Genomic DNA, 14883 nt, shown 5'->3' with positions numbered 1-14883 from the left:
GAGGGCATGCTACCTACCCCCTCTGAGGGGTGCTGGGGTTGGCATTACAGTGAACTGCCCCTGCCCCTTTGGAGCCCTGGAGAGAATTCCTCCTCCACACACCCTGTGGCTCTGAGCAGCGATCCGGCCTGGTCAGCTGATGATGGGAAACAAAGAAACCAGAACAGTTATTGAGCTCCGTCCTGCACTGAATTAGCCCTGAGCTCTGGGCATTGGGAGCGATCTCCCAATGTCATTTGTTTGTGGCGTGTGTCAGCAGAGCCCTGCACGTGTTCAGTTTCATAATGCGCTCTATGCAGTAAGCTCTCACTCCCTGCAGGGAACGGCTGCGGTTTCATATTTCATTTCCCTTGTACACTACACCCAGATTCCAGTCGCTTTCTGGCTTCACTGCAGTGCATTACGCAGAGCACAGGTCCTGCATCGTATCCAGCAGAGACAGACAGGGCTTCTCTCGGTTCCAGGCAGTGGACCATGAAGATGTCAATTTTATTTTCACTTTGCATCTTTGCTTTCCCTGGCTTTTCCCAGGGCAGGGTTGTTGGAGTGGATGAAGCTGGCTTTGCCGAATGCAATGAGTTCTTTTATGGAGAAACCCCACCAGAAGGATTTACGGAGTCTTTCCATGTGAAAATCTGTCAGCAGTACAACAAAGAGCCACGCTTCGCAACGCTCTACAGCACGGAGGACAAGACCCCTCTTTATTCCGCTTTTAAATACACAAAAGCAGCTCAGATGGGGGAGGAGAGCTGGCTGGTTGAACCGCAGGTAAGTCAATCTCCCCAATAGCTGTCAAGCAAATCTTCTCAAGAGTTAAGGCATCTAGTTATCCTGGGCTGTTGGGGATGGAATTTTGCAAAGAAGTCAGGGAGTTGTGAAATCCTTCTAGACACTAATGTATTAGAAATAGTATTTATTCTTGGATTCAGCCCTGGACAAATCCATGGTCTCTTGTCCCAAAGTGCTTACAATGAAAACTGAAAGGCATTGCATCCAAAATGGAATGAGAAAGGAAGAAAGAAAGGAAGAAAGAAAGGAAGGAAAGGAAAGGAAGGATTTCACTCTTTAAACCACCAGATCTATCTGTCAATCTGAGAGAGACAAGGTGGATGAGGTAATATCTTTTATTGGCCCAGCTGCTGTTAATGGAAGAGACAAGCTTTCAAGCTTCACAAAGGTCTTCTTCAGGTCTGTCAGAGCTCTGTGAAGCTCAGAAGCTTGTCTCTTTCAACAGAAGTTGGTCCAATAAAAGATATTACTTCACCTACCTTGTCTCTCTCATATCCTGGGATCAACACAACCATAACACTGCAAACTATCCAGCTAGCTCCCTAGTAGCTATTACACAACACAGAGGGATGCACTGGCTGTGGCTAATAGGATTAAAAGTTTCAGTGACAAGTTGATGTTTGTTCTGTTGCCAGCACCGATCCAGTAGCTGATAAGTGCTCATTAACTTCATTGCACTGGAATAAAACACACATTTGTGATTCACACAGTTGACGCTATGGCAGTTCTTTGTGTCCCTCTGTTGTGGATACTGTAGCTGGAAAGAGAGGTGTAGCATAGTGCCCTGCAATATGAAAGTTTTCAGTCAAGGCAGGGGAATTCAGTTAAAAAATGTTACCTAAGTGTCCGTTGCTCTTGTCTATACTGACACTTTGCATGGTTAGCTGACTCCTTGTTATGTTTTAGTGCTCACCCTTAAATCCTTACCAGTGGCCTAAGACAGCTACAGAACTTTACTTTGGTATTTGCAGTATTCAAGGTATTTCACCAGTAAGTGTAGGATAATACTGCACATAACCTGATCTATTCAGCTAAAGCAAAACTGGCGCATATTAAGGGTGACCACTCAGCACTGACAATTATTATTTGTAGAGTAGCACCTAGAGGCCGCATCTAAAATCATGTCTCCTTTGTGCAATGCACTGTACAAACATACAATAGGAGACAGTCCCTGCCCCCGAAGAGCTTACAATCCAAATACAAAGGGATTTGCTATTTGCCTCATTTTCCAGATGGGGAACTGAGGCACACAGAGACTGAGTGACTTGCCCAAAGTCACACTGAAAGTTCTAGAATTGAACCCAGCTCTCCTTATAGGTGCTGGAACTAGGGGTGCTGGGGGTGCTGCCACACTCCCTGGCTTGAAGTGGTTTCCATCATATACAGGGTTTGCAGGTTGGTTAAATGGTGCTCAGCACCCCCACTATAAAAACTGTTCCAGCGCCCCGGCTGTCCTGACTCCCTGTCTTAGCCACAAGCTCATCCTTCCTCTCTGTCACTGTAGCGGGTGTTCATTGTTGGCCGTTCATCTAGCGTTTGTTCCATTTTACGCAGCCGCCTATCAAAGGTGGCCACCTGCCACCTGAAAAAGAGAAAAGCCTCTTTAAAGCCATGTAATTACCAGGCTGAATAATGCATAGGAATCTTTAATAGTTGTGGGCCTAAAAGGACCTAGACAAGAGAACAACATCTGCCAACTGTGTCACATAGGCAGCAGAACACAGCAACAAGGAACAGGTTTCAGAGTAGCAGCCGTGTTAGTCTGTATCTGCAAAAAGAACAGGAGTACTTGTGGCACCTTAGAGACTAACAAATTTATTTCAGCATGAGCTTTTGTGAGCTACAGCTCACTTCTTCGGACGCATAGAATGGATCACAGACAGGAGATATTTATACATACAGAGAACATGCTGACGATAGCTCATCTCAATTGATTAGACTCTTCCTGTTGGTATGCATACTTCCACCTTTTCATGTTCTCTGTATGTATAAATATCTCCTGTCTGTGTGTTCCATTCTATGCATCCGAAGAAGTGAGCTGTAGCTCACGAAAGCTCATGCTGAAATAAATTTGTTAGTCTCTAAGGTGCCACAAGTACTCCTGTTCTTTTAGCAACAAAGAAGGTGCCCTTCCCAGCTGCCGAGCCCCCCTGCCCCAGCCAGGCACAAGCGTCCCCAGCCTGACCCTTACTTCCAGCTGCCATATCTCCCTGTGTCCCCTCTTCCAAGCACCCAGGCCTCCTACATACCTCACGCTAAACACCTTGAATTTGTTCCTGCACCCAACTGTCAAGCCCTCTTATCCCCGCCACCACCCCCTCCCCAAACATGCATCCATTCAGCAGCCAAACCTCCCTGTTACGCAGTGACTGGCCTCACTCCCAGCTGCTAAAACTTCCTTGCCACAATATTTAGGCTTCCTGTTTAAAAAAATCTAGTCACTTTCACAGGGGTCTTCCCCTTGGTCCACTCTTCTCATCAGCCCCGATTATAGACCAGTCATTCCTGAGCAAGTGCAGCAATTTGAGACACTACTGCATCCCTGTGCATTGTACACTGAATTTCCTTGTCCAGTCACTATTTTATAATTAGTAGAACCTCAGAGTTATGAACACCTTGGGAATGGAGGTTGTTTGCAACTCTGAACAAATTGTTATGGTTGGTGTTTCAAAACTTGACAACTGAACATAGACTTAACACAATTTTGAAACTTTACTATGCAGAAGAAAAATGCTTCATTTAAATTAAACAAACACAGAAACAGTTTCTTTACCTTGGCAAATCTTGCCCTTTATTTTTGCAGTGGTTTAGGTTTAACACAGTCCTGCACTGCACTACACTATACTATTTTTTAAAATGTTTTGTCTCTGCTGCCTCATTGCATATTTCCGGTTCCAAATGACGTGGTGGCTGACTGGTCAATTCGTATCCCTGGTGTTCGTAACTCCGAGGTTCTACTGTATACCCCAAAATCAGGGCTTGAAATAAAGGGTTTTTTTACCCAAGAAAGCTTATGCCCAAATAAATCTGTTAGTCTATAAGGTGCCAGTGGACTCCTCGTTGTTTTTGTGGATACTGACTAACACAGCTACCCCTCTGATACTCTGAGCTGCTCTGCCTTCACACAGTGTAACACCATTGACTGCTATGGAGTTATTCCAGCTTTACATCAGTGTCTGGAGATCAGAAACTGGCAACCCGTGAGCTCTGCTTGATTTTGATCAATGATGATGTGAGATAAAGGAGGAGTTTTAGATTTTCCTTAGCTGTACTGAGCTGCTGTGAAATGTGCTAGACCAGAGAAATCCAGTTTGCATCCTCTGTCTAACCAGATCCATTTGCCTGTATTTAAAAGGCTCATTCCCTTCACTTTTGTTTGTCGTTTTGTTTTGCTTTTAGTTTTCAACCTCCAGATGTTCCCTAAAACAAAACTGTTGTTCCTATTTAAAAGACTGGACCATTTAAACACAAATATGGATCTAGGTCAGTATAGACAAAGCAGTTTCCCTAATACCAACAACAGCTTAATCAAGGAGCAGAGATTGCCAGACAAAAAGCCTTATCTATGGAAATCCTTGAAAAGCAATGCTTTAACATCGACCCAAGGATCTGATCTTTAACACTGGTGGGAGCTGTGCCTGAGAAGGGATTGCAGTGTAGTAGAGAAGCAATTCTCATAGTACTTTCCATTAAAGCACTACAAGATCTTGCCATAAATTCTGCACATAACTAGGCAATGCAAAACACCCTTTTATTTTTGTTCCTCTGTCCTCCCCTCCTTGCTCACTTGTTTCATCCTCCTATTATGTCTTGGGTTTTGGACTATATGTTTTCTGGGGCTGGGGATGTCATTAATTATATGTTTATATGGTGTCTAGCACAATAGGACCCTGTCTTGGTTGAGTCCCCTAGGTGGTACCACCATACATTACATAATGTACTAAGAAAGTGTTAAAGGTAGGCTGACCAGATAGCAAGTGTGAAAAATCGGGACAGGGAATGGGGGGTAATAGGAGCCTATATAAGAAAAAGGCCTATATATCGGGACTGATCCTATAAAATCGGGACATCTGGTCACCTTAGTTAAAGGTACAAAGTCAAATACTCAAAAATTAGGAAATGTTAGAATTTAAGTTGCCCATACAACCCTAATACACACACCCCCTGGGCCCTGCTTTGTACACATGCATCATGATACAGTCTTTAATTATATGATCACATACCAGGTTTTTCACTTTACAACTACCATCTATACAGGCATCCCATTCAACAATCACTGAAATGCAGCCACCTCCATGGTGGAAGAAAGCAACTCATTACTACTGTGTGGCAACATTACACAGTTGTTTAGGACAGGAAGTGAAGAAAAACACCTTCCACAAATTGACAAATAGACCTGTAATTGGAAAATCAGTGCTAAGAATCAAAACACTGAGGAGCAAGTGAGTGGATTTTTCTACACCCTGTCTGGGCAAGTCTACACTTAAAACGCTGCAGCTGCGCCATGTAGCGCTTTAATGAAGATGCTCTATGCCGATGGGATAGAGCTCTCCCACCAGTGTAGTTAATCCACCTGCTCAAGAGGCTGTAGCTATGTTGGCAGGAGAAGTTTGGTGGATTTTTCACACCCCTGAGCGACGTAATTTTACTAGTATAGTGCTGCAGTGCACTGCAGATCAGACCTCTGTCTCTCCAGAAATAAGCAAACAAAGGTGCAGCAGGGAGCAGAGGCAATGCTAGCCCATTGGGGGCCTCCACACACACAAAACACATAGTAAAAAGCAAATAAGGGGCCCCATTGAGTTGCTCAGGGCCCTAAGCAATTGCTTTGTCTGCTTATGCCTTGCACTGACTCTGCCAACGAGTCATGCAGGTAGAAAGTGAAGACGAATAGTGATATTAGAGATTGTGCTGTGCGACGCTAAGTCAGACTGGGGCTCCTAAGGGAATCTGCACAGCACACGGCCTTCTAGCACATCTAGAAAAGTGGTGACACCAGCAGGGCCGCCCAGAGGATTCCGGGGGCCCAGGGTCTTCGGCGGCGGGGGGCCCCTTCCATTCCGGGACCCGCCGCAGAAGTGCCCCGAAGACCCGCGGCGGGAGCCCCCCGCCGCCGAATTACCGCCGAAGCGGGACCCGCCACCGAAGTGCAGCCCAGTCTTCGGCGGTAATTCGGCGGGGGGGGGTCCCCGCCGCGGGTCTTCGGGGCACTTCTGCGGCGGGTCCCGGAACGGAAGGGGCCCCCCGCCGCCGAAGACCGGGCTGCGCTTCGGTGGCGGGTCCCGCTTCCCCCCCGCCCCGGCCCCAGCCTCTTACCCCCGGCTCCCTCCTCACCCGGAGTCTCAGTGCCTCGCCGGAACAGCCGCAGCGTGCGGCCGGCGGGGCCTGAGCTCCGTCCCGCTCAGAGCCACGTGGGGAGGGGGCGGGGCTAGGAGCTCCACGCCGAGTGGAGGCAGCTGAGCGCAGCCCGGAGCTCCCAGCCCCGCCCCCTCACCACGCGGCTCTGAGCGGGGCGGGGCTCAGGGGCCCCGGCTTAGACACGATGCGGCGCTGTCTGAGGACAGCGCTTGATGTGCCAGGGCTTCAGGAGAGAGGTGGAGGCGGGAGCCTCCGCTGTTCTCTTGGGGGCCCCTGCAGAGCCCGGGGCCCGGGGAAAATTGCCCCCTTTGCCCCCCCCTCTGGGCGCCCCTGGACACCAGTTATCATCTAAGTCATTTCATGAGTGACATGTACACAGCCATATGCACCCAGACATGACCGCTATACATGCATGAACACAGTTATGTGCATAGGTACGCACACAGATATAGTGAAATATCACACAGCAACTTCTTTTTTACTCTGGAGCGACTAAGAGCTATCCCATGATATTTTGTAAAAGAGCATGATGTAACTTGGAACGTCACTTGTCTCCTCCAGTGTACCATGTCTGCTTCTTCAGGGATGTATGAAAAATATTTGCCAAAAGTAGCACAGAAATAATAACTTGATGTGACATAAGAGGAATGTCAATAGCCTCCACTGTTGTTGATAAATGAAGCGGGGTGGGTGGGGGAAGGTGGGGTGTATTTTATGGACAGCCAGCCAGTAACTATAAAATCCCTCTGAGTAGCTATTCTTTAATTCTCTACCTGTAAAGCATTAAAAAGTCTCACTGAAAAAACAAAACAAAACAAAACAAACAAAAAACATGTCAAGGCTAATTCCCCACTCTGGCACTTCGAGTGCAGACCTGCAAGGATTCTAAAAATTAATACTGGCCACTCCAGGCTTGTATTAAACTCCCAAGGTTACAGCTTTTCTCTGACCTTGGCTTGCTAGATGCTGCCACCACTCAAGTGCAGAACCCCTTTGAGAGCCCAGGAAGGCGCACTTGGGAATTCCTTCCTGTGGGGTACCCTCAAGTCCTTTCACCCACACTCCTCCGGAGAAGAGCTGAGAAAGAAAACAAAAGAATTCAGTTGTTGCCACCAGCTAATTAAACAACATATGCACAAACCTCTTAGCACACAAAAATCCAGTTCTGTTCTTAAAAAAGGTAAATTTGATTAAAAAAACAAAAGGAAGAAAATACATCTGGGAACTCAGGCTATTCCTAGATTTCAAAAGAGCAACTACAAGGATTAAGCATCAAGAATAGTTTCTCGCTTAAAGGTTACAGGCAAAACAAAAGCACCGGGGGTTAGCACAGAGGAATCCACAAGCCATAAAAAAAATAAAATAAACCTAATCGCATCTTCCTAGACATTTCCTGATCTACTTACATATCTGGGGTTTTAAATGAGTAGTTTCTAGGTATGATACTGATGATTTTTCATACCTGTCCCAATGCTTCTTACAGCATAGCTGCTCTGTCCCTTCTCTCCAGGAGAACAACCACAAACAAACAAAGGGGGAGTCTTGTTTCAATTTTAAAAAGTTCTAGCCTTCCCATTGGCTCTTTTGGCTAGGTGCCCACTCACTTCCTTTTACCTATGCATAGCAGTGAGACTTTTTAACCCTTTACAGGTAGAGCAATTAGAGAACAGATACTCAGGGGGATTTTATAGCTACTGGCTGGCTGGATGTCCATAAAAGGGACCTACCCCTCTCTTTCATTTATCACAGTTGGCTAGCCATGCAATGGGCAGTGACCCAGCAGTCAGGATTTTTAATGGAATATATTTATAGAGAAGAAGGATGGTCCAGTGGTTTGGGTGCTAAAAGGCCCTGGTTCAATTCCCTGCTCTGCCACAGACTTCCTATGTGACCCTGGGAAAGTCACTAAGGGCTTATATACACAGGAACATCCAGGAATGTTTAGTTAATAATCCAAATTAACTAAACGTGTGACTTTGAAGTGGATTTGTTAAACTGTATTAAATCCCCTGTGTGGATGCTGTTTTTCAGTATTAAAGTAGCCTTATTTCACTTTGGAACTGTGTTACGGGATCCCCGGGGTGCAGCCTGGGACAGTGGGACTGCTGTGCCCCCTTAACTCTCCATCCTGGGCTGTCTCTCACAGTGCTTTGCTAGTGACAAGCAGCAAACCCCTCCAGGCGCTGTTATCACTCAGCACAACCTCATGTGGAGCCTCACATCCAGCTAGATTGCATGAATGTTCCCAGAGCCACTCATGAATCACACAGAGAAAGGCACCAGCCAAATCCCCTCAGCTCCAAGCCTTGTACCTCAGGAATATACCATCTTGCACTGCTCACAGCAGACAACTGGCCGTCTACATACTCAGCTGCTACCTGATTCGTAATATGAAGTTTTGCATTCACAAACTGGTGTGCTTGGAAAATTAAGTTTATGCCACATGTTCTGTATACAGTACCCCTCACTGTTTGGTAATGACACATGATGGAGTCTATGTGTTGTCTCTATCATTCCATTCACATACAAAATTCAGCACAGGAAAGAGGCCTGGGCATACTGGGGACAACTTAGTGAAGACTTCTGCCCATGACCAAGGAAGCAATCAGAAAAGCAAACAAGATGTTAGGTGCATGAAGAACAGATGAGAATAATACAGAAAATATTATAATGCATCAAAATGAGTCATATGGCCTAATCTGTAACAGTGTGTATTGGTCTCCAAAAAGGATATTGCAGAACTACTAGGTGTCAGACAATGGCAACAAGAATGATCAAGGGCCTGGAAAAATGCTCATACGAAGAAAGATTGAAAAGATTAGGATTGTTTACCTTAGAGAGGCGATGAGTAAGTGGGGACATGATAAAAGTATATAAAATAATGAATAGCCTAGAGAAAGTACAGCAGGAACTTCTCTTCTGCCTTCCGCATAACACAAGAACAAGGGGACATTCAATTATGTTGAAAGGTGGCACATTCGAAAATGATAAAAGGAACTTTCACACAACCTGCAATTAGACAGTGGAACTCATTGCCACAGGATGTCACTGAGGGGCAAGAATTTAGCAAGACTGTAAGAGGGATTGGACATTTATATGGATAACAGGAACACCTACCTATAATAGCTAATGCTAATACAAATTTTGGAAAGAATATAAAACTTTATACTTGTGAGTTTAAGCCAATCTCTGACTATTAAGGGTAAGGGTGAGACACTCGGGGAGGGGTGTGGGCAAATTACCCCATATCAGTCTTCCATGGAGCTTCTTGCACTTTCTAGCATCTGGTGCTGGGCACTTTTGGATACTGGTCTAAACGGACCAGAGATCTAATCCCTATGGCAATCCCTATGTTGTATGTACTAATAGCTTAAATAAGTCAATTAAGAAATGAAATAGAGACAGATGATGCAACACGTGTATAAGATGCTAAGATCACAAACTGTTGGAACCGTCCTGCCCAAGTAAGCCTGTCTAAATACAAAAGACACCTGGCCATTCGGGCTGCCTAGGGTGTGATTTGGGACAGACTTTGGACCATACAGTTTAAATTTCCAAAAGAAGGATGTAGGACGTGTCAAGAAAGAATGAATGACAAACAGATAGAGCTGTAGTATCCTGGGAAAGAACAGGGCAGACATTGCTTCAACTATGCTCAGTACTCTGTGTTCCTGCTCTGACGGCTTGTTAATTTGCTTTCATGACTCCATTGTCACTCCAAGTAAGACTCCATGCAAGAATGTCTGACTCAGGAATTACTAGCTAAGATTTCCTAGTACAGGAATTACAAAAATGAGTTTACCACACCTAAAGCACTGATCCCATAGAATAGCTGGGGACATACAGGCTCTGTATGCTGCCTGCTGCCCCCAAGTGATGTGCTCCATTCTCCATCATCTGAAGCCTTTAAATTAAGACAGGATGCTTTCTAAAATATATACTGTAGTCCAGCTCAACCACAAATAACAGGCTTGATACAGGAATTACTGGGTGAAATGGTATAGCCTGTGTTATGCAGGAGGTCAGACTAGATCATCAAAATCTCTTCCGGCCATATATTTATTAATCTGAAGAGCTACAGGAAAAATAGAAAAGATGGATGCATTCATATCACCTGTTGCCCGGGATGTTGCAACGGGTGAGCTACAAGTGCATTCCCATGCATATTTTGAATGCAGCTTCATAGTGTGCAGCAAGGTAAGCCACATCCAGTAATTGTTCTCTTTTGTGTCTCAGATAGATGATCCTGGAAATGACTTGGAGGAAATGGTGCATGAAGCTGTTGCTGTTGGCTCAGTGAACAACCTTGGAGCAAACCAAGCCCTGACCACAGACTATGTGGACTCTGGTTATGAGAGAGGGCAGCTAAACCCCAGCTCCCTCAATGAAGATGATTTCCAGCTAGCCACATACACCCTTACTAATGCTGTCCCTATGACTCCATTTCTCAGTAAAAGCTGGCACAAGGATGTCGAGGATATAGTAGAACAAGCTTTGGCCCCACATTGTGAAAATGGGGCTCGCCTGTATCTTGTTGCAGGTGCTGTTCCATCCAGCCTCAGAGTTAAAGACAAGGTGTCCATACCAGAGTTTCTCTGGCTGGCAGCTTGCTGTGATGCTCCGGAGGTATGGTCTGTGGGCTTTCTGAAACGTCCGAGTGGTGAAAACAGTATAGAAGACCTGTCTGTGGAAGAGCTGGAGAAGCAGCTTCCTTCAGGAGCTCACTTGTTTAAGAGCAATTGTGGGGGAGGCAGCCAAAGCCAGGAGAAAATGGAAGTCATATTGCAAACCATAAACCAGATCCAGTCTGAAGAGCCCATAGTACAAACCCCGGCCGGGAGAGTCGGCTGGCACAGGAATGATCAGAGAGCCCAGGAGAAGCCCGGAGAGGGCAGCCTGCTGAAAAGAGTAGCTGGCATCGTTGCAGCCCCTTTCACCAAGCTGCTGAGACTCGTTGGCTATGTGTTGGTGGAGGTGGTGAGATACACATGTTATTTCCTGTGGTATGTCATCAAGCAGCTCAGCAACACTGCAATGGGCGGACTCTACAGCTTATGGAATGGAGTGATGTCCTATGGCAAAGAAATCAGCATAGTGCTGGTGAACATCCCCAGGGACGTGGCCAAGGTTGCAGCAAACATCGTCATGGGCTTTGTCCGGATCTTCCAGAACACCCTGAGCCTCATCTATAGGATTCTCAGTGTCCCCATTGGACTCTTCCTTCATATCATGGTTTTCCCCTTGGACACTCTCTGTGCCATTCCCATCGTCCTCAAAGACATAGCCGCTGGAGTTGGTGGCACTTGCTCACTCATTGTCGATGCCACAGCTGCCATGATGTCTGGCTTTTATTACATAGCTACTCACCTAGGCAAAAAGTTTGTCCCTAAGCTCTCTTCTGATGACTGATAGGGACAGCAAACAGAACTGCACAGACACGTGGTGAAAGAAAAGTGGGGCAATATGTTCCGATATGTGACCAATGCTGACAGTTTTTGTTGGTATTTATTGCAGTGACATTAATAACATCAAACCAATCTGGTGGTCACATGGAGGGCCTATGGCACTTCAAAAGGGAATTCCATTACAAATCGACTTCCACTTATTGTAAAGTGTTCAGGGTTTCAACCGGTGTGACAAGCTGTCTGTGGATTTCAAGGCCAATGTCAAGCTGCTTCCGCTTTGAGACACGCTGAGTGTAGCACAAAGTTATTCCTTCACTACTAAATAGGAAAATGCTGATGCCTGTTCATGGGCTGTGCTACAAAGGCATAACAGAAGCATGTGTCCATTGGTGTGGGTAGATAAGGGGCTTATGCTGACCCTCCCCTCTGCTAGGATTATTGCATGGGAAGAAACCACATAGAGCTTAATTCTGCCTTTAGTTGCACTATTGACTTCAGTGGGGTTTTGTGGAAGGAACTGAGGGCAGAACTTGGGCTGGTGTGTTTTAGCTGATAATTCTCATCCCTTGGCCTTTCAAGGCAGCTGAAATGGATGGAACGGCCCTTGGTGAGAGTAAATCAGTTACCAGTTGCTTGGTGGGGTGTGGGGGATATTTACTGTTTTCCTTAACTCCCCATACCTTTTTAAACTGACCATTGGTACCAAACAATTATCCAAAACCTGAGGTCTTTATTCAATGTGGGCCCGATCCAGAGCTCAGTGAAGTCCAAAATAGTCTTTCTACTGGCTTTGGATCACACCCTAATATACCAAACAAACCGCCACCCATTGCCTCCAATTAGAGACGACAGTCTCCCAAATACATGCTTCCATGCCAACTCATCTGGAGATCTCGGCAAGATTTGGGACTCAGTTGCATTCGCCCTTTTTTTTTCTTTTATGTGCACTGGGAGCCTGACTCAGCTGGAAGGAACCCTCCACCCGTGTTTCAGGCTGAGGCGATAAATACATTACTCTATCATCCTGGTTGGTCTGAACAAACACAGTCAGTGCAAGGCCTTGCATGCAATGACAAAGGGCAGAGGAGGAACACTAATGATGAGGGGCCAGGTTCTGCCACTCCAACTCTGAGTAATCTCTCACTCCACACGAATACCCATTGACTTACAGGGAGGCTATCTGCAGTGTGAGGGATGAATCGGCATGAGCAAGGGTGGCAGAATTTGGCCCTAGGAAGGCAGGCTGATACCTGTCAGTTTTCTGTCTCCCGCCTACCTACATCCAGTGAGAGGGGAAGCAGACCTAAGGAACCAGCCTGTGGTCCTCATGCACCCCAAACTCCCAGTGAAGTCAGACTGGAAGATTATGAAAGTCCGTGGGGGTGAGCTAGGAAAGCAGGATGAGGCAGAAGCCCATCGGGCTGGGGAAATGGTGATCTGCAGCATCCTGCAGTAGGTTTGGGACAGGGGGGTCAGCCACTTGCACTAAGTTAGCCCATCAGGGCTGGTACAGGCAAAACTGGTAGGGGCAGGAGGCCCCAGGGTGGAGGAGGCCCCGGCCCATCAGTGACGGGTTGAAGGGCTGGCATGACGGTAATTGCCCCAGTGACATAGTGTGAAGCACAAGTTGCTTGATGCTAATAGAGCTTGAGGGGAACCCGGGCTTCTGTCACTTTATCACAACAGCACTTGTGCCCCCTCCTCCTGCTGACAGGACATACCCATCCACTTTCGCCCCTAGCTCCCAGACCCTCTACAAGTGCACATCCCAGTGCTGGACACCTCCCCTATTGTCCTCTGTCCCCCTGGAGATCCCCAAGCAGGCATGCCATTGGAGTCTGGGGGAGTGGTGACTCACTGAATCTGGAATACAGCAGCGGGCAGATGAGATCCTAAGGAAAGGGCTTTACAGGGGAGGTCACAGTTTAGCTCAGCCGAGCCCAGCTCCAAACTCAGTGGTCCTGCATACTAAGGGGACATGGTGCAGGGGCATGTTCTGTCTGCTCCCCAATAAACAAGGGCCTAACTTCAACTCAGCTTACACCTTCCCTTGGAAAGGGAATCAGGGGAAGGAGTTTTGGTTTCTTGTTACTCTATAAGCTTTGTCCCTTGAGAGTGATCTTTGCTGACTGCATCAGCTGTTGATTCAGTCTGCAAGCACACAAATGCGGTAAGAAGTTGTAGCAGAGACACGCACTGACCCTCCTCGTAGTTCCGTCACACCCTGCACTGTCCATTTTTTACGCATGACTATTCTGCTGTATTTTCATGTAGCTCATCTATGCTTTTACATTTGTGGGCATAACTGTATGCAAAGTCTCTGCTGGGGGAATCTGGCTGCTCTGTTACATGCTACTTGGGAGCAGTTCTGGGTCTGAGAAAACTTTATTACAATATGTGCCAGCATTCCCACGACTTCTATTTAATGACAGGCTGAATTTGGGGGAAGTGGATGGCTCAGATTCTAGCAGTGGAATAAAGAAACTCCGGCTGGTTCAAATCCAGCCCAGCTTAATCGTGACTAAAAGTTATTACCCTGGCTTTGGGATCTGTGTGGAACAAATGTATGTGTCCCAGACCAGTTCCAAACAGCCCAACATATCTTAGCGGCAGAGAGGCCATGGAGTGAACGGACTTGGAGATCAATGCCACCTGTCACTCCTAGAGGTGATCACTCCAGGTCAGGGTAGAGGCATATGGGTGGAGTCATATGGGGAAGTTTACACTTTACTCCCCATGCTGCACCTGATCCCTGGAGAAAAGAGGATTCTAGGGTTGTCAATCCAACATGCACAATATTGGTCCCAAATCCTGTTGGTCATTTTTTACTATGCTACACGTCCAAGCAGTCTAGAGAGAAACTGCCTAAAACACAGAACACATGTTGCAGAACAGCTATGCACAGCTGTAAACTAGCTGTCGTTTGAGATTAGCCTTATCTGGGCATGACTTATGGTGTGGGAGCTTGACCTTACCCTCGGAGCTATGTGGTATTAACAAAATTAAAGTGACTTTGAAAAAAGAAAGACTTCATATTACATTGCTGGGAATCGTTACGATTAAGACTGCTGAGACAAGTCAAAGGGCCATACCTAACTGGGGGAAAGAACAGTGTTGTCGTTTCAATTTGTTGCTGCACTACCCAGGATCTGGTGGTGGTATTAACAATATTTTGTGCTTCTGTAGCACCTTTCATCTGAAAAGCTCAAAGCACTGCTTAATTAAGCCTTGCCACATACTTGTAAAATAGGTGAAGGATAAAGATTATATAGCTGTATATGCCTCCCTTCCCCCATATACTATCTAGAGAGGGAGATTGAGAGAGAGAGAT

General features: G+C 46.4%; 1 protein-coding gene across 1 annotated transcript; it reads left to right on the top strand.

Moving 5' to 3' along the window:
* Positions 1 to 409: 409 nt before the first annotated feature.
* On the top strand, positions 410 to 14558 carry ENDOD1 (endonuclease domain containing 1). Its single transcript, XM_045019631.1, has 2 exons — positions 410 to 768; positions 10384 to 14558. The coding sequence occupies exons 1-2, from the start codon at positions 475 to 477 to the stop codon at positions 11554 to 11556; spliced, it is 1467 nt and encodes a 488-aa protein (XP_044875566.1). The 5' UTR covers positions 410 to 474; the 3' UTR covers positions 11557 to 14558.
* Positions 14559 to 14883: the final 325 nt, after the last annotated feature.

Source organism: Mauremys mutica, chromosome 1 (assembly GCF_020497125.1).
Source record: "Mauremys mutica isolate MM-2020 ecotype Southern chromosome 1, ASM2049712v1, whole genome shotgun sequence".
Classification (NCBI taxonomy): Eukaryota; Metazoa; Chordata; order Testudines; family Geoemydidae; genus Mauremys; species Mauremys mutica.
This window is presented reverse-complemented; position numbering and strand designations above follow the sequence as displayed.

What these genes read in the sequence shown, in the direction of transcription:
- ENDOD1 (XM_045019631.1), top strand. Translation starts at nt 475, where the DNA reads ATGAAGATGTCAATTTTATTTTCACTTTGCATCTTTGCTTTCCCTGGC. An exon ending in GCTGGCTGGTTGAACCGCAG is followed by an intron (nt 769 to 10,383) that starts GTAAGTCAATCT and finishes TTTGTGTCTCAG; the next exon opens with ATAGATGATCCTGGAAATGA.